Source organism: Kryptolebias marmoratus, linkage group LG17 (genome assembly GCF_001649575.2).
Source record: "Kryptolebias marmoratus isolate JLee-2015 linkage group LG17, ASM164957v2, whole genome shotgun sequence".
Lineage (NCBI taxonomy): Eukaryota > Metazoa > Chordata > Actinopteri > Cyprinodontiformes > Rivulidae > Kryptolebias > Kryptolebias marmoratus.
This window is the reverse complement of record NC_051446.1, coordinates 20,418,644-20,443,848: the sequence shown is the minus strand read 5'-3', so window position 1 is coordinate 20,443,848 and position 25,205 is coordinate 20,418,644. Positions and strand designations below refer to the sequence as shown.

Here is a 25,205-nt window from a genome sequence, read left to right as displayed (position 1 = left end):
TAATCCGAATAGATGGAAGTTTTGGGGGGGTTTTTTTGTTTTTTTTTTAAAACAACAGTCCAGTTTTTAAATTTTTTTATTTTTACATGGCAGCAGGGATTTTATAGTCCTTTACAAAACAAGAAAAATTCCCCACTCCGCTTCATCACTGACCTTTACAGAAGCCTCGTGCAGGACTGGCAGGTGGAGTGTGATTGCTTATATTTCTGAACCGTGAGTAAAATTTCATGCACTGAAAAACTGCGAGTACAATTTCTGAGCGAGTGTGTGTGTGTGTGTGTTCTCACCGTGATGAGTAAAGAGATCACTGTGGACGATGTCAATCAGACAGTCGAGCTTCTGTTTCACCAGGCGACCCTTGGGGACGTTCAGGATGAACTCGGTGAAAAGCTTGCTGTGGAGACAGGAGGAGGACAAGAAAAGGAAAAGGTCAAACTGGTCAGACATCTCAGGCAGGTTGACGGTTTCCAATCATCATCCAAAAAGCATCCCACAAAGGAAGTCCTAGATTTCCTGCCTACAGGTAAGGCAGAATAAGGTGCGCAATTATTGTGTTGAAGTTTAGAGTCTTATCTTAACCATTTTTTGTATTTTAGAGCTACATTTTACAGTAATTGTTATGCCACCAATGTACAGACAGCTGGTAAATACTGCTCCTCTGATTCACATGACACAAGTCACCAAAGACCAAACCAGGAAAATGAAACAGCTCAACAATAAAAGATAAATCTGCATTCATAAATTCACATGAAACTGGTCGTTCCCTCTTCCTTGAAGAGACTGTGTGCTCATTACACAGGCGAGCTGAGGCGCAAGGAAGAGAGGGAATGTTTTGGCACAGGATGAAACGCTCTTCATCCCGGAGGCTTCGGTCGGGCTGCCTCCAGCACGGGGTCTTGGCGAGGTTTCATGTTCGCAACAAGAACAGCTGATGCCACCTTTGCTCAGCCACCAGAAAGTCAAGCCTGCGATTTGAAGCCAGGTTAATTGTTTGTGTGTACCACATGCTTTACGATTACAGCGAGAATCAAAGGGTTTTCTCAGGTTGTCCCCATAAAACCACAGTAAAAGAGTATCATTCAGTAACTCGTGACCTTATGATGCCTGACTAATACTGTAGTTATTCTTGCTGAAACTAAAATCCAGGCCAGTTAAGCTTCTTGTATTTGGATGTTAAATAGCTTGTGAAACACATATAGGTGCATCTACAAAATAATGGAAAAGTAAGGCAACGAAACATATAAGAACATTTAAAACTGATATAAACATTGGCACAAAAAGGTTGCATTTACCAAATTTCAAACAAGAAAAGCGGAATTTGTGCCGGCTGAGATCAGCTACAAAACTAAATCTGGACATCAATAAGATTTTTGGCTTTTTCTAAGCAAAACTGTATTTAGTTTTTTTATTTGGCAAAAACCTGTATCTTGATCACTCCTTTTAATCACAAAATATATATGTGTGTACAATAAATTGATATTACATCAAGGGAAAAAGTAGTTTAGCCAGTTTAGTGTAAAAATGTAAAACCCAGTCGGCTCAGTATCTCCAAACAGAGGCATAAAAGAAGTCGTTCAGGTGAACAGATTGACAGATTACATCTTCTTCTTCGTCGACGCTCAAATGAACAGATCAGCGCGCGAGTGTGTGACACTTCATAAAGAATCTATTATGAAGACGAGCATTACGCCACGCCTGATGACATTCGCAGTGGGCAACATTAACGAAAATGAACCCTTCAGCGGAGCCGTCGCCGAGTTTCCAAGGCAACCTGAACAAGTTTAACCAGAGGACATCGCTGTACGGCGAGCAAAGGTGACGAATAGAAGCACTCGAGAGGTGATTTTTTTTTTTGGGGGGGGGGGGGGATTTCATTTCAAACGATCAAAGTTAGCACAACATCCCATCGGTTTGTCTCGACACAATATTTACGTCACATTGTAATTCAAAGTGATGCATTACAAAATAAAAGACAAATTCCTTCAGACACTTCCTAGAGCTCGCAGAATCTGAAAAATCTAATAAAACAGCAGACAGCAGATAAATCTCTATTACTTTGTCCCATCGGAATAAATATCTACTGTGATTAAATGACATATTAGGAGTTAATGGTGGAAAGTATGTAAAATTACCTTAGTTCCTTTGGATCAAACACCAGCTTGACATCATTGACGATGGTAGGAACGTACTTCAGTGCGGTGCCCTAAAAGAAATTTAAAAAGACAAGCTTAGGTTGGTTATGTTAACTAGCTTGGGCATTCCATGATATCGTGGTGGTAGTTGTATGCATTAAAAAAAAAAAAATCCCATATTTTTGTTTTTATTGTGTGCAGTTACACTGGTAAAACTAAAGACTTCAACTAGTCTCAGAAACAGCTCTTCTGCTGTCCTTCTCCACAAATTCTGCATTGTGAAGGCAACGAAATCTAGGTCAAGATGCAAACAGTTGATGATAAATAAGCATAAATGCATTTTTTATGAGAAACACCATCTGTCACAACTTTGATCTGTGCTCATTCATTTATTTGGATTGAGTAAGTGGGTCCAGATTCTGAGTGGTAGTACAATCACTCCGGTTCAAATGCAGTTTCCTAGTGCATCTCGTAATATAAAAACTTCTGTCCAACTTAGTTGATGGAGGTAGTCGTTAAAATCATTGTAACAACGTTTAAGCCTAAATTTTAGGACACACACGGTAAAGGTAGTATCTCACTGGGCTGCAACCTTTTTGTTGGCGATTAGTTGGCAAACAGGCATTCAGGAGGGAGTTTCTGCAATGTCTCCAAATGTTTTCATGGATTTTCAGTTTCTCTGTGCGAGTTGCAGAGGCTCGCAGTCTTTGAGTTTATTTTGAAAGGATCGTAAAGTGGAAACTGTGGTCAGCTTCACTGCCACAATACGTGCACGTCCATCCACATTGATCCAATCAGACCAGTGGCAATGAAGGAATATAAAGACCCCCTGCTAGCAGAATTAGCAGAAACACACATCTCTGTATCCAAAGCTTCTGTTTCATTACAGGGTTTTTGAGCTGCAGGACCTAAATAATGATAAATAATCAATAAATTCAACAAGTGTTTTTTGCTTAAAATGTCGGGCAATGAAATAATGAACACGGCCTAGAATACCGTTTTGCATATGATGCACATGACAATAAGCCATGATCTTTTTTTTTTTTTTAATTGAACAAAAACTAAAAATTCAACGAGACTATTTTCTCACAATTTTTAATTGCCAACTAGTCTCCAACAGTGGCAGCCCAGGGAGATGCTACAGCATAGCTTTGACTTGTGGGTTTATGCTGCTGGTGTGAGAACCGGTGTTGAAATTTCTCTTAAAAATGTAATTTCTAAGGATAAGAAAGCCCTTTCACTTCACCCTACTATTTATCCCAAACAGAATTAAGGCACCTTTTCCAATTGGCATCAACTTAAAATATAAACTTAACATGTAACAGCTCATATTCTGCAGCAGATTTAGAGTTATAAAAATATAAAATACACTCAAATTATAACTCCTGCGCAAAGTAATCTTCCCTCTTTGTCTTAAATTACAGTATTAAAGCATTAAAATCAAACATGGGTCAACTTTATTAGTAAAAATACCTAAATGTGATTGAGTTAAATAGGATCTAAATATGCAGTACAATAAAGTCATGAAGTGCATAAACACTGCAACCACTTCCAGAGAGTCGATTAATAATGACAATGATTAACCAGGCTGACACTTTCCGCCCTGACTGACTGCTGCTAAATGCCAGCCAAAGGTGGGTTGACGTGTTTATCCAGCAACTGTGCAAATTGGCCTCAGTGCCAGTCTGTCTTATAGACGTTGATTAACCATGCAGCCGCAGCCCACAGAGTGTACTTATTACCGCGAGTGGTTTATATTTGAAACTTGTCAGAAATAATTGCCGACATTTAAATGAAAGCGCAAAGACAGAAAGCGGCGAGATGTTAAATCTCTGCGCACATCAAGCAGAAACCAACCTTAGACGACAACTCTGTCCTCGCCGCCGTAATCTTGAAGAGATCGTCACGGCGCTCAAATACATTCCTGCTTTAATCTATGCTAATCTTATTAGGTAATTTGAGCGTTTTAACATGCACAACGCAACACCTTCATCCCACTCTGCAGGCGAAAAGATGCAAGGAGCCTGAGAAGTGGATTTTTAAAGGTTTTTGCTTTAGTTACAAATTCAGACTCTTTCTGAAAGTTAAAAATCAAACGCTTCTGTTTACCCCTTGAAAAACCCATTTTAGGAAAATGTCTTTTTTCATTCGGTTCCCAGCAGCAACTAAACTCCCACCTGTTGTGCAGCAATGTTTTATTTTTTTTTTAGTTCCAGTTAAAAGCTTCTGTTTGTGTCTCACAACCATCAGAGGCATCTGTTTGCATTCGTTGATCCAAGTTTACGTGAGCGTGTGTTTATCAAAGTTTTCGCTCTTATGTGTGCACAGCAGTCCAGATGTTCATCAGGATTCTTTTTATTTTTTTTTATTTTTTTCCAGAGAACTATAATGGGACAGCTCATTAGCTACCACCTGCCACACGGCTTTCACGTTGACGGTGGAGGGGAGGTTTGGGAAGAAACCAGGATTTCTCCCGTTACGCAGCCGTTCCTCAAGATCAGTTTTTAATTTACTGACAGTAAAGCTAATATCTCACCCAATTACACAGCAACTGACTCCTAATTGACTTCTGAGCTCCTCATATGGTTGACTGTGCACATGGATCTACTGTAGGTGTTCCAAGGTGCATGCACCCTGTGATTATGTTATCTCTAAAAGCATAGGTATGCAGGAAGTGAGCGTGTGCAGGCAAAGAAAAAAAAAAAATATATATATACATATATATTTGTGCTTGTTTCCAATCCTAGGTCACTGAGATCAGGTAAAATGCACGAAAAAGATAAAATGCATACAGGTGAAAAGGAGAAAGTGAAATAAATACCTTAAGGAGCAGCTAAAGAGCAGAGTGCCAGAGGAGACCCGTACATCAGGACAGGCAAGGTCAGGGTAAAGAGGAGGAAGAAGAATCAGAGGAACAAACAACAGAAATCAAAAACACAACAAACATAAAGCTGAGGATGCAGGAAAGGTCTAAATGGCTGCACAAAAACCAGAACTTCCTGCTACACTGGCTAGAATTGTCTTGCATAAATACTTTTATATACATATGCAAAATAAAGTTGATTTATTGATGTATTTAAGGTAACTGCCTGTCTGAAGCTGGCTTGAAAAGACAACCAATCACAGGCAAACATAAGACTGTCGGACTTAATCAGATAAATTCAAGTCCACCACCACAGCCAGAATTTCTTTTTGTTATTTGGGGTTATTTGGTCCAGCTCTGGGCTAGAAACCTCTCAGTTTGTGAATCTTAAAGGTTATTCTTAATCAGTGTATCAAAATGTGACATATTTGAGAATGCCAACTTTTGCCAAGTCAAGTTGGAAGTAAATAAATTAAACGCCGCTTTTTTCTAATTTCAGAAAAAAACAAGTTATTTTAATACTATCAAAACAGATTTTACACCTACCCTCATCTTATATGGGATTTATAGTCAAGATTTGTTAAAACATGTGGTTGGTGGAACTTTTTGTTTCAGGAGACTCGACACATTATGCCAGAATAAATAAAACATGAGCTCCCAGATTGTTCCCAGGATAAACAAGTAGTATTTAACCAGAGATAATGTGGCACTGATTTCTTAACGCCATAAATATTCTGGCACTTATTTGCTCCTTAGGAACTGTGTTTAGTGCAGATTAAATATATATCTAAGAGACAATTTAACAAACTTTTACAGGGGACTTTAACATTGAACATAAGCTAATAGTCATCCTTTGTGTCAAGATAATGTTAAGCAATTTCTTCAACCATTACTTTTCGTACTTTTTCTTAAACAGGATAGAAGGCTCTGATGTCCTAAATCTTAGTTTATGTGCAGCCTCAATAAGTTAAGATAAGAAAAGAAAAGGAGTAAAGATCTGAAAAATCTGCACAGTGAAACATGGAAAAGATAATTGTAGAAGACAGAGAAAATCAATAAGAAGAAACTCAGATATCAATGTCTAATAAGTTGCTGTAGCAGTGAAAAGATTCATGCATCGCCCCTCACAGAGTATGTCATCCAAAGCTAATCACACCAGATTTATTTACTTTTCACACAGCAGCAGTTATTTACTATTCATGCCACAGTAGACGTTTTCTGGCACGGCGTTTGAGCGATAGGACGCAGTTGGACTCGCGTGATAATAGGCCTACCTTCACCATGCCAGTGTTCTCTGAATTACTGTTCATCATGTCATTAAAGGATGTGAAAAGGTTCCTCAAGGACTCCATGAAGCCGGCCTCTCCTTTGTTCTCATAGAGCCTGGGAGGAGATGAAGTGGAGAGTTAGTCTGGCAGAGGATGACGAGGCCGCTGTTTGTTTCATCCCCGAGCAAACAGCCCCACCTGCGCTGGAAATGACGAGAGTTTGATGTTTCCCCGGTAAATCATTAAACACAGCGAGCAGAACGGCCCGTGTGCGCGTGCGTACGCGTTATCAATGCAAATATTTTTGGATCAGAACCACAGACATCACTCTCGTCGCCAGCCGGATTAGCATTTAGAACAACATGACAAGACCCTGAAGCTCCTGCTGTTGTCATGTGAAAGCAAATATGTGAAAAATTAATGATCTGTGCTGACGACGCTCCTGGAATACTAGTTAAAGGAAAAAAAAAAAAAAAGAAGAAGAAGCAAATGTCAGATTAGAGTTTGTGTGTTTGCTTTCTAATCTGTTTGAGGTACAGAATGACTTGTGTTTGAGGAGCAAATGCTGTGCTTTGCCTCTAACAGGAAGCAAAAGACAAAACAAGAACTGTAAGAGGAAAACACGCTTCTGTTCATTTCCATCTGTTTAGAAAAAAAAAAAGCAGGGACACAATCGTGATCTGAAAATAAATGCTTTTTTTTTTTTTTTTCCAGAAATCCCATACATTTTTACTATCTGGTTAATAGTTGGAAAAAAATCCACCTTTTTTTCTTGTTGGAGGAGCTGCAAGGATTTGAAAACAAACACTGTAAAGCAGCAGGAGGCAGGTGAAATGGAGGTAAACTGGTGCGACTTCTGCAACTGCATCAGATTTCGCTCGCCGTCCGCCACAACGGTGGGTTTTGCGATGCAATAATATCTCAGAGGGATGCGGGCATTACATGGTAAAGGATAGTCACTGTTGAGGGCTTACAGAAATCATGGGATTAGAGGCATCCGTTTCAAAGCTCCCACCACAACAATTACTTAAAGCTGCTGCTCACCCACAGCACTGAGGAGCTCAGTGAGCTCGGGACACTTTCATGCCACTGAGGGGAAACTGTGCGATTAAGGTGCTCCTCTCCAATTTTATAGAAATGTTCCACTGGTGCACGATAAAAAGCTCCGCTGATGCCAGTTTGGCACCATGAGGTCAGGCCTGCAACAAAGGCCTCATGCAAACCCAATTTTAACGTGAATTTCTGCACTAATTCTGACAATGAAAGAGCTCTGGAGGAGAGCGATGCCGCTTCGGTTTGATGTGTGAGGTAGAGGACAAAGTGTCCTTCAGACATTGGGCAGAAAACCAATCAAACTCTGCACACTCAATTAGTCCAGGATCATACATCAGCCCATCCGCCACCGGCAGCTTCTGTCCGTGACTCTACAGCATCCTCGTCCATTTAACGTCCCCACAGCCAATTATAAATGCATCAACAGAAATTACCAAAAGGATCGTTTGGTTTTACCTGCTTCAACTTTGTTCTAACTGAACCAATACAGAAGCAGGAGAAGAGCGTGTTTATGCTGATGAGTTCATGGGTTTGGCACGTGGTAATTACCAAAGCAGAGACGAAGTTTATGTACTTAAAAATAAAAGTAGCCCGATAATTCAGTCAGGCAAATAATTAGGCCAGTTATTCCCGTCTTTCAAATAACTGGAATCGTCCACAGCTTCTATAAACAGATCGAAAGGTAGGAATATCTGTCAGCTGCAAAGAGTCGATACAGTTGGCACTGAATTCAATTCCCACAATGATGGTGCTTTTCACAGCAGGGGTGCTTCTTTAGTGCAACACCAGCAAATCCCAAAAATGTTCACTAGAATACTGTCCTAACCATGAGAAGAATGTTATATTTACCAGAAAAAAGAGTAAAACCTTCATTCTTATCTACCATCTATTGGTTTAACAGGAAAAGTTACTTCCGGGGGGAAAAAATATAATAATTTCATACTTGAAACGGCATTTTCTGCCTTTTAAAAACTGTAGCGAAGGTAATATGTACAGATCAAAGCTATCATCTCTACTGACAGAGGAACTGCACTCCCGCTGAAAATCTTTGTCTTAGCAAAAAACGTTATATCATGTCAACCTCATTTTTGAATAAGTCATGACTTTGCAGTTTATGGTTCATATTTATGCAACAACACTCACTGGTTGAAGAGGACTCTGGAGCGCACGATGAACTTGAAGATGTATTCCAGAGCCTTCATGGCCTTCAGCAGCTGCTCTGTCAGCTTGTCCGCATGGTCCACATAGTTCTTCAAAACTTTGGTCAGCTTCCTACAAACACAACGGCACGTGCTCGTCACGAACACGGCGAAATAACCGTCCACGATCTGCTCGCGCAAAGAGAGACAAACTCACGTGTAAGCCAATGTGGCGCTGAAATGCTTGCGGATGTAGGTTTCAAGAACCGGGTTAAAGTGCTGGAACTTTCTGTCGGCTATAAGTCCAATTATGAACACCTGTCAGTGAACAAAGGCGTGCTCATTAAAATGTAAACCACAGGCCTCGTAATGAAGAGCACCAAACACTACCTGTCTTAGTCAATCTATTGAAATAGATTGGGAAATTACACAAGATTGCATTTGAGCAGAAAGCTATTTTCTCTCAATTCTCTGGGCTGCAGATAATCTCGGACACCTGATAACACAATTCATCCCTTCTCATTCTGAAGAGAGAAAACTGCTCTTTTGAGATGCAACCCCCCTGATGTTAGGCATTGGCATACTAGATGGGATTCAGCGTGATAGTTTGATAGCTTTGTCATGTAATCCAAAGCTAAATTTACAGTCGACCAGTTGACAGAGTCCTGTAATCACTCCAGTTTGTTTGGCTTTTGTTAAAATCCTCGTGCTTGATCTGGCTGGAAAATTGGACCGTGTCAATTAAAACACTTTGTGGCGATACAAAAATTTTGCAGATATATTTATGAAGTCCAACTTGAGGTGCAGAGTGTCTGCATTTTCTCTGTAAAGTGGCTTAGGTGTTAGATTAGAGATTGGAAACCACAACTAGGTTATAATTTACATGTTTTACTTTACACGGTAAGCCATCTTGACCATTTGGATATTATGCTACTGAGATAAAAACTCATTGCATGTTCTACAGGGATGTCCAAAAAATGATTTAACATTGAGCTGTATTTGTATTCAAGTTTTTATTTCTGATAAAAGGATTCTGCAACCTTTGCTTACCAACGCGTCAAACACCAAAGTATCAAAAGTGTCACTGTCAGAGTTTTCCATCATGATGTTGAAGAGAGCATCCAAAGTGTCTTGCAGAAACTGGAATGACAGATGCACAGTGTGTCAGGGCAGCTTAAGGGCAGGACATAGAATTTGCACTGCAGTTCACCTTTGACTGTCTGGAAAAAGTAACCGAAATCTGCAACTTTCGTCTGAACACGACAAACGTCGATGATTCTCATTTCTCTTGAAGAGCTTACCATTAACAAAAACCTGAAATCAATTACAATGCGGCACGCTCCCCACTGCACACATTTTACAGCTGTTAACACGAACCAGTGTGATTCTACTCAAACGGTAATAATCTCCCTGTCAGCAGCACGTCCAGAAACACTAACTGCACCTCCTCTCTGAAGGGAACGCGCTTCTTCGTTAACTTGGCCAATTCTAAAGAAGAAAAAAAAAACAGAAACAGGTGTAAACTTGTCAAAAGCACAACTATTACTCTATATTGTGCTGCGTCTGTCATCTCCGAACTGATGTTTGTCCCGTTTTCAGTGAGAAACAAACCAAAATCTAAACTAAAAGAGTAAAAAAAAAGCGAGGATCTGCTCACTCAAACACATCATGGGAAAGATGAGAAAGGTTATCAGGTTAAAATTTTTACTTAGGTTTGCATTTTTTTTAATCTATTATTCATGCATTATTTCTATTTGTTCAAACCAATGCTAAGAAAAGCATTTTTTATAAATACCAAGTCAAAAATGTTAACTAATTGCCAACTAAAAGCCTCAAGATGCTTCAAAATAACCGAGTGCTAATGTGGAGGTAAAAATGATGACACCTACGTAGTTGGATAAAATGATTCAGCAGCTGCTGACACATCTATCAGACTGCTTTGATCGGGTCAGATAAATGGACTTCTTCAAATACATTGTGATTTGCAGGCACTCAACTAGCCCACGCAAAAACTTTTCTCTATAAAGCGATTCGTTTATGTGCCCCACGCTGAGCCCTTAAATGGTTTGAGTTAGCATCTTTCCTTCTGCGAGAAGTGTGTGGCACTATGTGCTCCCTGCTCACTAGGAGGCATTAAAACAAGAGAAAACCATTTTAAAAAATGCAACCCGATTCCTTTGACACGCAGAGAAATCACTTGTGAAATTGCTGCCAGGAAGCTGTCGCTTTCAGGATTACTAAGAATCGCTTTGTGACTGAATTGTTTATGTCACCAGCTGTCGAGATACTTTAGCCACTTATGCTAATCTGTATTAAAGCAAAACAAAAGAAAAAATAAATAAATAAAAAATACAAGGGGTATTTTCAAGGGCACAAAGTCTGGGACAAGAAAGAAAATAAATCTTTAGTTCGAACTCAGTTTTGTCAATGATAAATACGGACCTTGACGACCTCACCACCGTCCACCTTCATCAGCTGACAGAGGTTCTGCTGCAGGAGGCTGGTGTTCGAGCGCCACTTCAGCAGGCCGAGCAGGTCGACTGGAAAAAGAAAAGGTACAACTCATGACCACGCTGCGTAGTGTTCACCCTAGAAATGTTAGAAATTTAAAAAAAAAAAAGCAGGAGAAGTTTAATATCCCTGCACCAACTGCGAAGCAAGCTTTGAATTTAATGAGCACTGGGTCTAAATGCAAATTTCCCCAAATACAATGTTTGCCTTTTTTATTAGATATCTCACTTTGAAGCATAAAAATTAATTTGAGAACAAACCGAGGAGTCGCCTTAAGTGCGATTAATCAAGCTCAAAGAACTCCATGCCCACATTTTGGTTGAATATCAAATTAGGAGCTTAAAAATGGTTCTGTTTATCAGTTTGGTTCGAAAACGGATGTAAGAGAACACGAGACAAGTTATTTTAGTGCATCAATGATGTGTTACAATCACAGCTAATTCTAATGAAAACCAGAAACCAGCTGAATATAGAAGACTCAATAGAAAAGCGTTCAAGTGCAAACAGCATCGATAACTGAAAGGTTACTGTAGAGGTCATCATAATGTCACTAACTGCATTAATAACTAAACAGGTTCATAGATATTAGGTTTAAGAACAACAAGCTAACAGGTAGTCCGAATAGAGACAAGAAAAGTGGATCCTGGCATCTTAAAACAACTACAATCCCATAAACTTTATGGTGATTCAAGAAAATGCTTGTTTATGAACCCTAACATTGTCTTCAGTTTCACATAACGTGGCTATTTACATTGAATTTTATGGTTATTTTCAACCACAAATAGTGTCAGCAGCTACCCGGAGTGTTTACTTTTCCAGCCTGGGACATTTCCAGCAGAAATATCTAAATATTTCTACCATATTAACTGTATCATGTGAAACTGACATTGGCGTAAAGGTTTATAAAATAGAATGAACATGAACAGCAGTTACATTTCTTGAGTTGCTTGTTTTGGCCCCATTTTGGACCAGCTGTGAGTTCATCAATCCTGTCAGAAATAAACTATTCCTTCAAACTGAGAATGCTGAAAGAGCTGTTTACATGAGGTAAGATATTAATAGTTAACGACACAAAACTTCACTTTAAAGCTGTGGTTCTCAAACTGTGGGGAGCAGGGTAATTAAGTGCAGGCATGACCAGAACTATATTTACTTAAGTTTAATTTTTGGACCTATATTGGAAGAAGAACTAATGTTCAGACATTGTCTCCACTCTGACGTGTGATTGAAGGGATCAGACCAGCAGTAAGACTCAGACTTTGTGAGGAATATAAATTGGAGTAAATCCACGCATACTCCCCAACCTGCAGAAAATACACTTACAGAAACAGCATCAGTGAAGAATAAAACATACTGCGATGAACTGAATACAGCCCGGACTCGAAGGGACTCGATATTTCTGCCAAATACCTGCACTTTTAATTCTAGAAGACACTGAACAGATTTTCACAGAAGAAATAAACTCATTGCAGCTTTTACTACTATAATATTGAGCTCTTTAATACAGTATTTGTTTGTTGGGTTTCTGTGCAGAGATTGAACTTTTATTAAGGTTTGAAAAAGGTGGCTGCACATCAGAGGATTACGAAGCAGTCAATTTATATTCTTTTAGTCAAGTACAGTTCTTATTTGTTCTTTATTTCGGGGGTAAAAAAGCAATCCCAATGGAAATCTAGAGACAAAATGAAAGAAAAACTAAGTCGGTTATTTTGAATGAGAGCAAGTTTAAAAGAATCATGTAAATCTAGAGGATTATTAAACATGATTCACTTTGTTTTAGTCTTGTTGAGGCAAGAGGGGAGCCTTTAAAAAATTGTTCTTCCTACAAAAAGAGCACGAGGCATGAAAGGTTTGAGAACCGCTGCTTTAAAGGATCTGAAGTACCTCTTTAAAATGGATGACCAAATGTCAGGCTTCAGGCCGTGTCTACTTCTCATTTACAGTCCATCCAACCCCAAACCAGCTCTTCTGGAACCCTCATCTCTAGCCGCTTCATCTTTCTATCCACCTGATTGGCTATTGGGGAGGGTTAGTCAAGCGTGGCGACACGTTGATGGATGTCCATCATCTGTAAACCTGACAACCCATAAAGGGTTCTGTCACAATACCCTGTCTAAACTATCAGGTATCATCCTCCACAAAAAAAAAAGAAAAAAAGAAGACATAAATTTGGAAATTGATGGTATGGGACCTCAGAGTCAGGAATGGAACTCAATGAGGATAAATCACTGCGCAGCTTGATCCCAGCGGGGCGGTGCTGTTAGAGGCCAAGCTGTCTCCAGGACACAGGACGGTAAGGTTAATGTGTGTGTGTGTGTGTGTGTGTGTTGAGGATGGGGGGATCTATTTTGCTTCTGAGAAAGACGAAGAAGGAAAAAAAAACAAAAAAACAAAGCGCCTTCAACAAATACCATCTGCTTCAGAATAGAGGTTTCTGAAGGGAAGGCACATTTAAAAGATTCAACAAAAACTGGCAGATGGAGAGCGGTGGGATAATTAATTTCAACAAAACAGGTTTACTGTCACTGCACAATTGAAATGCAAAGCACTTCATATTACCACATTAATTTCCCAATGACAAATCAACCCGCCCATCTCGCGGAAGAAAAAATCAAAAACGCTGGCTTCCGATCAAGAATAACAGCAGCCTCGTTTGTGGTTGTGAAACGACCAGAAAGTGCAACGCGGCGGCGTAGAAGCAGTGTCACGTGGAATTCCGAGCGTCGTGTTCCCACTGTAAAAACATATTTGCTCAGGAGCTGGTATGTATATTAGAGCGCCTCTCCTGCAGACGCCGTTTAGTAAAACGCTGCAAATACCCCGGGAAGAACAAGCAGCCACTTCACACGAGCTTCCAGCGCTGAGAGACCGCCTGCATAAATCCAGCTTAATTAAAACGAGTGTTTCATCTCAGCTGTGGGGATCCGTGATGAGGTGTCATGTGTATAAAGCAAGAAGTCTGGAGATAGGGGCATTCAAGTGCTCCTTTTTTTTTTATTTCCCCTTACAAGAGTACGTCTTCACAGCAAACCTTTTGGGACCAACCAGTTAAACTGAGATGAATATGAATCGACTCCGTGTTAAAGAAGTTTAGATATGCTTCCAGCTACAGTTAGTCGTTTTCTATTCTATCGATTAGCTGTGTATTTTTAACTATTATGCACAGGACTAAAAGAAAATATGCCAGCGTACAGAAGAAAGATTCAAAACCACAAGAAAAGAAAAGATGCACTGCAGAAAATCTTAAAAATAAACGAGAAACTGAAAAAGAGTTCACCTATGCGTTGACATAGGTTTAATTAGAAAATTACAATCTTTAATTTCCCTGAAGGAGTCTTCCCAAGCTATCTATCTATCTATCTATCTATCTATCTATCTATCTATCTATCTATCTATCTATCTATCTATCTATCTAAAGAATTTGTAGCTCTTAATAAAGCAGGCATTTGAAACACCTATAAATCCCTTAGCTCTTTGATGCTTTAATAAAAGGCAGCTTTTTGCAGAAGCTTTTCACATAAATATGAGGTGACAAGGCCATTTGATCCCCATCTACCGCTTGGTGCCGAACAAATTAACCCTACGAGTCAAGAAAATATAAGCAGCGAGGCTAAACACCAAAAATCCTGTTAGATGTGCTTTCCTTCCCACTGATGTAACTTGATAGAAGAGGACAGATTTTCTGAATGAGCGACCGAGTTTGCGTTTCCTCCGAAGCTGCGACGGCAGCCGATCTTGGCCAGGCCGAGTGAAATCTGCAGATCACTGCTGATCCAAAGCTAAACTTCACACTAAGCAGCGGGTTAGCAAGGAGAAGATCGGGTCTCATTTTGATCTGCTTTTGTGAGAAGATACAATTACATAATGAGTCCAAACTTTTATTTTGTTCAGCACATTTCTATGACTTAAGTGCAGCAAGATGGATAAGATAAAGATAAATAGGATTCATTATGGTCTTATTACCTCGATAAAATGGACTAAATGAAAACATTTAAACAAATACAACTCGTGGAGACCCATACCTCTGTCAAACTGCATATATGTACTTTAAAGCTAGTAACCATAGCGACTGTGTAAGCGGCAGTGATTGATATCATACAGAGGTTCCTCCTGGATTTTACAGGTTATTTGATTTATCCCTTTATAGACACTAAAAGGAGCCAGCAAAACCCAATTTTTATCACCAGCCAACAAATGGGGTTGACTTCAAAAGTCGACCGCATTGAAGTCGGCCACCACAGCTAAGCAATCGTAAAAAGCACGGAAATGGGTACAACTCTGGCAGTTTTCTAGATAGTGAGCTAAAATGTGGCGTGCTAGTAGCTGAGAATCATCCACAACACACACCGTGTGACAACACATCTCACAAGATCTCCCAATACTGCATGAGATTGTGCATAAAAATCAGACCAAACAGATTACAACTCCATCCCTTCTGAACTTAAGAGGATTTTAGTTTTAAAAAAAGGTAGAGGGTAAAATTCATTTAGTCAAGGAATGCTAGACCCTTAATATGTTCATAGAAGGCTTCAGCTATCACTGTCATAATAAAATAAAAGTGCAATTTCGGAAAAAACTCTGCCTTATTGGTGATTTCTCCTACAGAGAGAGAGATGGACCTAATGCCTACCTTCTAACACACACAGTGATGGAGACGGTAACTGATGTTGACAAGAGAGACACTTACTCTGAGTCGTTTCATTCATCACACTAAAGCTTTTTTTTTTTCAAAAATGTCATATTTTTTAACTGCTCCCACACTGGCTATTTTAATGTAGTGGCGAGTTTGTGAGAATGGAGCAAAAGCAAATATTACCGTAAAAATGACCTGTCAGAATGATGGAACGGAGCCAACAGGCTGATGAAGCCATTAATGTTTTCATGTCTGAAAAGTGCTCAGGAGGCTCTGCTGGAACAAATACAGATGAGAAATGGTGCTAATTGGTGTCTTCTTGTATGCTGCACACTACAAATCTATATTACAGCTGAGAGACGACTGTAAAATATTAATTTTATTTGTCTGCCTGGTGCAATCAGAATGGGAAGGTTTTGCTTCCGTAGCTGCGACGGCTCATTCATTGGCATTAATCCACCCGAGCAGAGTAGGAGGGCACTCAGTCAGCTGTGTTTAAATGACAACTTCTACCACAGACTAACCTTAACAAGCCCCAGCAGGAACATTACTGCATCAACCTGGAACGCCCCCCTCCTCCATGTGATGTTAAGAAGCACTTCCACAACAAAACATTTCCCTTGAGCCAGGGAGCTAACCAAAGCCCGTTCTAAGGTCCGCAGTGAGCTCATTACTGAGACTTCATGAACATCGGTTTTGCATGTTGTTGCTGCAACATGCAGCAGGGTAACAATGAAGGAAACTGTTTTTGGGTTTTTTTGTTTCATTTCTTCCACTCGTGACTTCATTAGAGAGCAGATATGTGCTGCGAAGTCACAAAAGGCTCCTGCATTAGTAAAGACACCAGCAGAGAAAAGGTTACTACTAAACAAAAATAACCGGGAAGAAAAAATAAAAAAGTTTAATTAAAAGGCCTAGCATTGCTTGAAGGATTGGATATCACCTGCCACCTTTCATGGTCAGTCTTTAAACTAAGATCATCCTACGATGAGAAGGATGGAGTTATTGGTCAAATCTTGTAAATCACGTTACGCATGAACTCATGTCTAAGATGTGTTAGAACTTAGGAGGTGTAGGTGTACATTCAATGATTACTTTCTGAAAGTTTCATTAAAGTCCATCCGGACAAGGCTGACGCCAACAATTAATGCTGAGGTTTTAAAAAACAAACATCTCACACAATCAGTTCGTGCTCAAAGCGGAAGTTGGGGATCGAATCAGCTACAGATGCACCAAATTTCAGTTCGATATCTGTAAAGCTTGCTGAGTTGTGGCTGTGTTTTGTGTTGGCTAAGGTCAGTTAACTGCGGCATCCACCTTTAAATAGGTTGACTTCAAAAGTTAATCAGTTGTAAATGTACATCCAGTGATTCGTCTTCGAGAGTTTTATTAAAATCTGTCCACTGGTTGCTAAAGCTACAGACAAATGAACACAAACACAGACACGGGCAAAGACATTATCGCCCCTTGCCTTTGGCGCTGGGCAATAATCAAGCACTGACCACGCATTCATCAGACACTTAAACAGCGGAGAACTCGGGGGTAGACGGGTTCGACCACTCCGACAGAGTCTAACAGCTTCTCACTCAATAACAACCACAGTGTCCTGAACACAGCCCAGAAATGCCAGCACGTCTAACAGGGTTTATATTGATGCCTGCAGGGATCTATAAACATGTCTACAGGCTGGGAGGGGAGAACACGAGATGCCACAATGCTTAATCCACGAGCCAAAGGGCAGAGATGAGGATTTCCTTAGCTTAGCAAGTGTGTAATTTCTCAGAAGCCTGGAGAATACGAAGAAATAAAAAAAATCCTGCCACACTGACAGCAATAAACAGAGCAAAGCGGCAGATTAATCAGCAAAAAATGACAGGATTGTACTCAGACTTAATGACAAAAGGAGAGGTGAGGAAACTAAAGTAAACACCAGGTGGAGTCAAACTGAATCCCCGGACTTCCTCTCGGTGACGTAAGTTTGTGGTTCGCAGAATGTAGGACTGTTGGTAAAAGTTAAAGACTGCGGTCCGAAGCTTCTAAACCTTGGATTTACCTGGATAAGACATGAGGAAACGTGTTTGTCTGTTCCGGATAACTTCATAACGCCACCCTTTCATCCAGCTGGAGTGTGTGTTGTAGTAAAACAAATATATGGGGATCTTTTCACATGAGTGCTCTTTGGTTATGTGGATCAATAAACTACTGGTTTTATTTATATTTTACTTATATGAATGTAGACAGCAAAAGTGTAGAGTCAAGATAAAAAAAAAGTCCAAATGCAGAAATTATTCCCCACTGATAAACAATTTTATCTAAAAAAATAAAAATAAAACTGGGAAAAAAGTTAATATGACATGCGACTATATTTGTCTATTTATGTTCTACTAAGATAACAGTTGTCTCCCTGCTGGATGCATTTATCAGCTAACTCTGATCATCTCGACTGAGAACCTGCAACCTGCAGTTCTTCACATGAACCCTTAGATGTCCTCCAACAGAAAGCAGGCCGTTTGTAAGAAAAAGTGAAAGCGAGGAAAACAAAAATACGGCAGTTTAAATCATCGAGGGTTTTTCTTTTTTTTTGTTTTGTTTTGCTTTTACCGTTCTGTGTAAGTTTGGTGGAGCAGACCAGAGTGGCGATCTGGAAGGAGTCCTTGCTGATGGTGCAGGTCCCCAGGTTCTGGGTGCCTTTCCCGGTGGCAAAGTAGCCCTTTTCTTCCAGCTCCATCTTGGTGGACGGGACATTTAGGTAGAAAGACGAGTCCTCCAGCTTCTTTGTTTCTGCCTGGGGTTTTGAAGATAACACATCAGTCTATCAGTAGACATCCAAATCTGATCCTTACTTAGCAGTAAAGTCTTATACTCTTTGATGATCAATATGCAAAAGATTTTTATAGTGATTTTACTTTATTTCCTTTAGGAGGTTGATACGTACCAATTCCAAAATATAATGCTATGAAAGCAGGCTAATATTATGACAGTTAATATTAAAACAAGCAAAATATTTTCCCTACAGCCTACGATAATGTCACAAGCAGCAATGGTTGCCCACACAAACAGGCAGCCAGGAACACAGAAACCAATGCAAACAGTCGGGGAGAGATTTTCCGCATTTACCTTGTAGACGATGAGATCGTGCTCACCGTCCCTCAGTGTGGTTCCATCATACCGCATCAGTTTAACAAAACACAAGGCAAATATCTTCTCCGATTTATCTTTGGCTGTGGGAGGATGAAATCAAACGCATGAGGGAACAGAAAAAAACCGGGGAGGATAGTGATGATGTTGCACAAAAAAAGTGGATGCTTTTTATTCTGGGGTACATTTGCAAACTAACAGAGCAAATATCATACAAGTGCAGGCAATTTGCTTAAATGAACAGTGTGCACACAGTCGGAGAATGTTTAGGAAAGCAGATTCCACTGGAAAAAAAACTACTACAACAACAAAAAAACCCATGCAGGATTGCTGATTTTACAACAAATCACAAACCAGCAGACTGATAAAATAGATCATCTCAGCACTACGGACTGCGAGTCAGCTCCTGAGTGGGCAAAACAATCTGCTGCTGCCAAATCTTTTCAGGTCTTTATTAATGATATGGTTTTATTTGTGCATAAACTGCTCCCCCTCCCCCTCCCAATAAAAGAGGGAGACAGTAGGGTTGGGCAATAGGCTAAAAATTTCCAATTTCCATTGTCAGACATCATTAGTCCAAAAAGCAGCAATTGGCAATACAATCAGGCAGGTGTGCTGAAGAGTTGATTTTCTTTCTTTCTTTCTTTTTGCAGGAGGCAATCCCCATCCTCCATACAACTGGGGAAGTAGGATGTGGACAAAAATAAGAAAAAGCGACTAATTTCAGACTATTTTGTTTTAAACTGTATTATTTGACAAGGAACATACCAGACCTGTGCAACCAGCTCTGAGCTGACTTTATGAGCTACCAGACGTGGTTAATTTAAAAAAAATGATGCCCTTATTGTCACACCACACGATATTTGTCAAAGTTGGAACTCGCAGGATAATGTAAAGAACTTATTTCCTCGTGGACCACAACCCCGCTGTGCTTTGGCGCAAAGTAAAATGAGATACAGAAGGTCCACGACGCAACGGACCTGCCAGAGCTTTCACTGATAAAGGTAATATGAACAAAACGGGGATTTTTGCTTCGTTAGTCAGGTTGTCAGTGTTTAAGAACTTGTAACAGTCCGATCAATAGTGTGCAGACAGTAATACGGCCGCTGTGGCACATCACTGAAGACTTCTCCAGTTGATCCAGGAAGAAAAACTCTCAAAAAACTCCTAAAAATTAAAACTATGACTTGTAGACGGTTTCTTAAAACAAATATTTCTGTCTCTTGTCAATGGTCATTTAGACAATAATGATTAAAAAAACTAAACCAAAATTATTGCTAATACATACAAACTGCCTGAACAACCGCTCAGGCTGCTGTCAAATCTCTTAAAAGGGAAAGCAGAACTAGCTAAAATTAGGTGGCAAATATCCTATTTAAAAAAAAGAAGAAGAAGAAGAAGAAGAAAGTACAGACAATGGACTCCAGCGGCCGACAGTCGATATGTTTGTTTAGTGTGTGAAAGAACAGTGGCAGGAAAACCAGCAAAGAAAGTGACAGGTGCAACTATTATATAAGACATGCGGCTCTCAAAATCTGCAAATAACACTGAAGCAACAGGTTTGGACCGAAGTATCTAGGGGCGATCCTCTCTTAGCACATGAATAAATACTAGCCATTCATCTGAGAGCTGCAGCTGTGAACAGTTTAGATAATCCCACAAGAATGAAATAAAAAATAAAAAAAAGGTGTGTGTTGCTCACACACATGTGAGTGCACTGAATGATGCACAAACAAGGAAGAGAGTTATGATTTTGTCCTCTAAGCAAGCATTTGGATAGGGCCACATATCATCACTGTGGATCAACGAGCTCAAATTTACGTGCGGACAGACGTGATTCATGGAAGTGCGTCTCGCGTTCGATCTGCATAAATCCCCTCATTGGTTTGCTGTCGGCAAGCTCGCCTGTGAATAATTCCTGGACTGTGAGAAACGAGAGGAAGGGAAACATTGCGCGCATGCCACCCAGCGTTACCTGTTGTATTAGGAACTTCGTAAGCAGAGCAAAGAGCTCGAAGCTTTGAATTCGAGGGGGGAGCGGTCACTTTGACGAGAGAGCTGATCAGAGTAGAGTTTGTAAGGATTTTCATCTTTCATGTGGGCTGTCACTTTAAATTTTTGTTGAGTTTATTGTGCTGCATTTTAAAGCCCTACTCACCAGGTAGTGGCATGACGACAGAAGAAAAAGAAGTGAGAAGACGGTGGGTATGTCTACTTTGTGTTTGCAGCCAAGGCATGGTACGGGACAGTGTTGCTGACAGTGTTGGGGCGGCAGTCTGAGGGACTGGGTTAGAGCAAGCTGCGANGGGTGAGGGGTGGGGGGTCAGGATATGCATCTCGTGAGCTCAACTCGAGGCCTTGGTGAGCAGCTCTGTCACTCTGTGTTCCAACAAAAAGTTCAGCACTTGCTAAGAGGAGAGCGGAGGAAGCAGAAAAGACACGGGAAGATGACAGCCGAGGCAGACCTTCTCTGTGCAGCTTTGCTCTGAGAGGGGAAACCTCTTTGCAGCTTCTGAGAGCAAAATGCAAACATTCTGTACGTTTCAAGCCACTCCAATGTCTGCAGTCTGCAACTTTAAGAATTATTATTCTGAGTGACAGAATTAAACCACAAGCAAAGCAAAGATGGTGAAGGTTTGGATTATAGATGCGTTTTACCAACTGAAGCATTTTACATTCAGAAAACTATAACACCTGTTTTTGGAACGCTTGGTAAGTTTATTTAGTTTAAGCCTTTCACAAAATCAAGAACAAAGACAACATTTTCTGTATCTTCACTGACAAACTCGAATGTGTTTTAAACATTTTGAATTTCACACCTTCAGCACACCGTGGCATCAGCGACGAACTGGGAGAGTCTCAGCACACAAAGAATGAGTGACTTTCAGTAACTTTATTGCAAAGATAAAAACATTATTGCCTTTGCCATCAGCGGTGGGTGACATAAAGACATACAGTACGTTACAACTAAGTCTATTTCTGGGAGAAATCTGGGGTCAGATCAGCAGGAAAATCCCTAAATTGTATTGTGTACCCATATTTTTTAAATACTGAGGAGTTTCTCAGTGAAGGAACTTATAATTTTCTTTGTATTTCTTAAAAAAACAAATATGAATTGACAGATTTTAGATATAAGCTTTTGTTGCATTTTAGAAAACCTGAAAACTTTTTAAGAAATGCAACATTTTCTTGGTTTTAATAAACAATCAGAACGGGACAGGGAGGAAGAGACTGCGCTGCAATCTACTCTTATTTGGGATCAAATTGAGAATTTAAATTTAGCAAAATAAACTTCAATATATTCGTTAAAAAGTCAAAAGGGGAATTCACATCAGCGACTGAGAAATGAATGCACAGATCCTGACAATCCAGTTTAAAAATAAAAAAAGTCCCTGATGAAGGCTTGTCATGGTGTTTGAGGTTTTCACAAGTCGAGATGACTCTATCATATAAATAAAGACATTTTAACTTTAAGAAACTATTTGCTCTCTTTGCAGCTTTATGTAATCCGGTGTTTCCATACTGTAAGCATAATCAGTGACAGTAAAATCTGAGGAAATGTATCATAAACTCCAAATAATCTAGTCATTACACCTTCGAAGATGCTTCTATTGTCAGTTTTCAGAGAAAAGTTTAAAGCTCAGCAGCATCAGAATGCCCCAGCAGTTCCAGAGTCACTTCAGGTGAGTTTCTAAAGTAACCATTACAGCCAGATAACAGCGACTCAGAGTTTCAAAAGCAAGGCTCCTAACAGCATTAGTCCCCACAGAAGCGAGGTGTCAGGCATGACAAGAAGGCTCTCCAGATGGATTAGAAACCAGCACAGAGCTCCGTGACCTAGCGATTTCCTCCAAACCACCTGCATACAGGTGAGAGGCAAACACGGCTGGTGAATTGTGCAGCTAGATGACGACAGCAGCAGCAGATTAGGACCTGTCCCCTAACCTGCCAAATCTCCTTTTCCGCCCTGAAACCCTCATCTACTGCGCTCCGTCTGCTGTTGGAAGACGGACGGCGTGGCAGCCTGTTCCCTACCCTTCATAAATAAAAAAAGTAGCGTTGCTTCAGCTATACAGTGGCCCGAATAAACAACGTTTCTTCAGATCCCAGCTGTAGCCTCAGACGAGACATCTCCATGAACCTGCTTCATTCATCCAGAAGCAAACTAATACCTCTGACTGACGGGAAAAAATCTCAGCTATTTATCGTCTGCGCTCTAGCTGTATATCTTTTATTATTTCTGCTGTAGGCACATTAGCAGCCAACTGTACACCTGGACATCAGAAAAACTTATTATTCACACGCTGACATTTATACTCACATTCCTGTGATGAGCGGTGGCGGAAGGTGAATCGCAAATGGCTCCGGTTCACGTCTTCAATGGGAATAGCAACCTGCGATAAGGAACAGAGCGCCGTGTGACATTCATACACAGGAAAACACATGCTCTTCAAAGAAATATTTCATTTCCTGTTTTGCAGACTTATGAAATTTGGTTTTGTTTTATATAGGAAGACCTTTAAAAGTCACAGATAAGTCATTTCACATGTATGTACGGCCAGATTTATTTCACTGTAGCATCAAAAGTTAAAGAAAAATTTGATTTTTTTTTTTTTTTCTTGCATTCCCCTTTCTTGTCTTTGGGTGTGAAATCTTCCGGTCTCAAAATATTTCTAATCAAACACCCACTGAGCAAGAACATCATCATCGGGAGCTGTGCAAATAACACAAGACAAATTAAAAGTGCTTCTTACTTCTTCTTTTTTTTTTTTTAAACTGACAGATCAACCCAGCTTGAAATATCTCTGAATCTTCTTTTATTGGGTCAATATTTAGCATCCACCACTGTCTCCTGCCACCAATTACTGTCGACAAAATGTGTGCTGTAACAACTAAGGAATATGACAACTTAGTAATTTGTGCTCCTGGAAAAGAATAATTAGGGAACAAAAGTATTGATCAAAATATAAGCAGAGAAAAAAAACAAAAAAAAAAACCACCTTTATTGTTTCAAACCACCGCGGCTGCTTCACTTGGTAGTAGATAACGGACTTGTACTCGCTGATCCCATCATCTCCAGCACCAGGAAAAATCACATTCTGGATACAAAAAAACAAAAAACAAAAAAAAAACATATATAACTACAGACTTTGTACTTTCTGTGAAAATGCAGCGGGATTGCTAAGTGCAGAATGACTGATGGAGGAGGACTTGCTGAAGGAGCTGAAATTGTGTTGTTAAGGGCTAAAAGAAGCTAAACACTAAATAAAAGCTAAAAAAAAAAGAAAGCAGAACACGAGCTAAAAACAAAAAGAAGCAAGATGCTAATTAAAGCTGAAAGAAGGAGAATGCTAGCTAAAACCTCAAAAGCTCAGAGAAAAAGTAGCAAAACATGAGCTAAAAGTAGCAACATGCTAGCTAAAGCTAGAAAAAGTAAAATGATTGCTAAAGATAGAAAAAACATTAGCTGAAAGTACCAAAACAGTAGCTAATAGCTAGAAGTAACAAAAGGCTAGATAAAGGTAACACAAGGCTAGCTTATAGCTAAAGTACCAAAAGGTAGCTAAAACTTAAAAGTAGCAAGCAGCTAATTAAAAGCTAAAAGTACCAAAAGGCTAGAAAGAAACTATAGGTGGCAAATGTCTCAATGAAAGTATCAAAAAGCTAGCTAAAACCAGTAAGAAGTAAAAAACAGAGCAAGTATGCTGAAGCAGATTTTTAACAATCCTTAAGTTATAGCACCCATCTCCTGAATGAGCTGAATGTTTTGATACACAAGAGTAGCTGAAACAAACAGCTATATCATCGTTTACACAATCGGAACTGGCCATCTGACCGGGCTCCTCAAGCTTTAGGTTATCTTAAAGTGAAAATAGCAGATTGATTATCTCTTAAAATATTAGCACACTCATCAGATGTGGAAAATTGACTTCATAAAATTTGCTCCCTCAAGCAGAAAGTCTTAATTTAGCAGAATGGCCTTTAAAAAGTCTGGATGTACTTTATGCATGAGCACCTGTGTGCTAGCTGTCAATCCCGTGACAGCGCTGTGGAAGAAATAAATTAGAAATAAATTATTTAAAAACGAGCTGCAGGGGCTCTCGTGCAGCAAAACGTAAAAGGACGGTGGGTGCGGGGGGAAAGCAGGCCAGCTGGTGCTGATGGATCCAACCGTGTAATTTTGTCTCTCAACTGGGTACCCCCGTCTCTACAACAGGTCAGGGTGTGGTTGTTCAAAAAAAATAAATAAAAGCCCCCACGAGGAGAGTTGGCTCAAAGGGTGGAGTGACAGCGGGTGGCACCCATGCCTTGTTTTCAATCCATCTGCGCTCTGCCAGCCTACCTCTTTCCTCCCAGTGCTCCAGCTGACTCCCTGGCCTGCTAGTGTACCGCTGCTGAAGTACTCCTACACTAATGGTTTCTGACAACCAGCAATTATGAGGAATAACAGACCCCGTCTCCCCCCCC

At 40.0% G+C, this 25,205-nt stretch overlaps 1 protein-coding gene across 2 annotated transcripts in view; it reads right to left on the bottom strand.

Annotated features, from left to right (window-relative positions):
- dock1 (dedicator of cytokinesis 1) overlaps window positions 1-25,205 on the bottom strand; it is a 194,476-nt gene that overhangs the window by 122,808 nt on the left and 46,463 nt on the right. For both annotated transcript variants that reach the window (XM_037981021.1, XM_017437189.3), the window contains exons 15-25: window positions 23,738-23,836; window positions 23,059-23,131; window positions 18,717-18,820; window positions 18,201-18,384; window positions 10,898-10,995; window positions 9,506-9,595; window positions 8,673-8,773; window positions 8,460-8,588; window positions 6,270-6,378; window positions 2,133-2,203; window positions 288-394 (exon numbers count right to left, since the gene is read on the bottom strand). In XM_037981021.1, coding sequence (XP_037836949.1) covers window positions 288-394; window positions 2,133-2,203; window positions 6,270-6,378; window positions 8,460-8,588; window positions 8,673-8,773; window positions 9,506-9,595; window positions 10,898-10,995; window positions 18,201-18,384; window positions 18,717-18,820; window positions 23,059-23,131; window positions 23,738-23,836 — 1,165 coding nt within the window. The remainder of the gene's footprint in view (window positions 1-287; window positions 395-2,132; window positions 2,204-6,269; window positions 6,379-8,459; window positions 8,589-8,672; window positions 8,774-9,505; window positions 9,596-10,897; window positions 10,996-18,200; window positions 18,385-18,716; window positions 18,821-23,058; window positions 23,132-23,737; window positions 23,837-25,205) is intronic.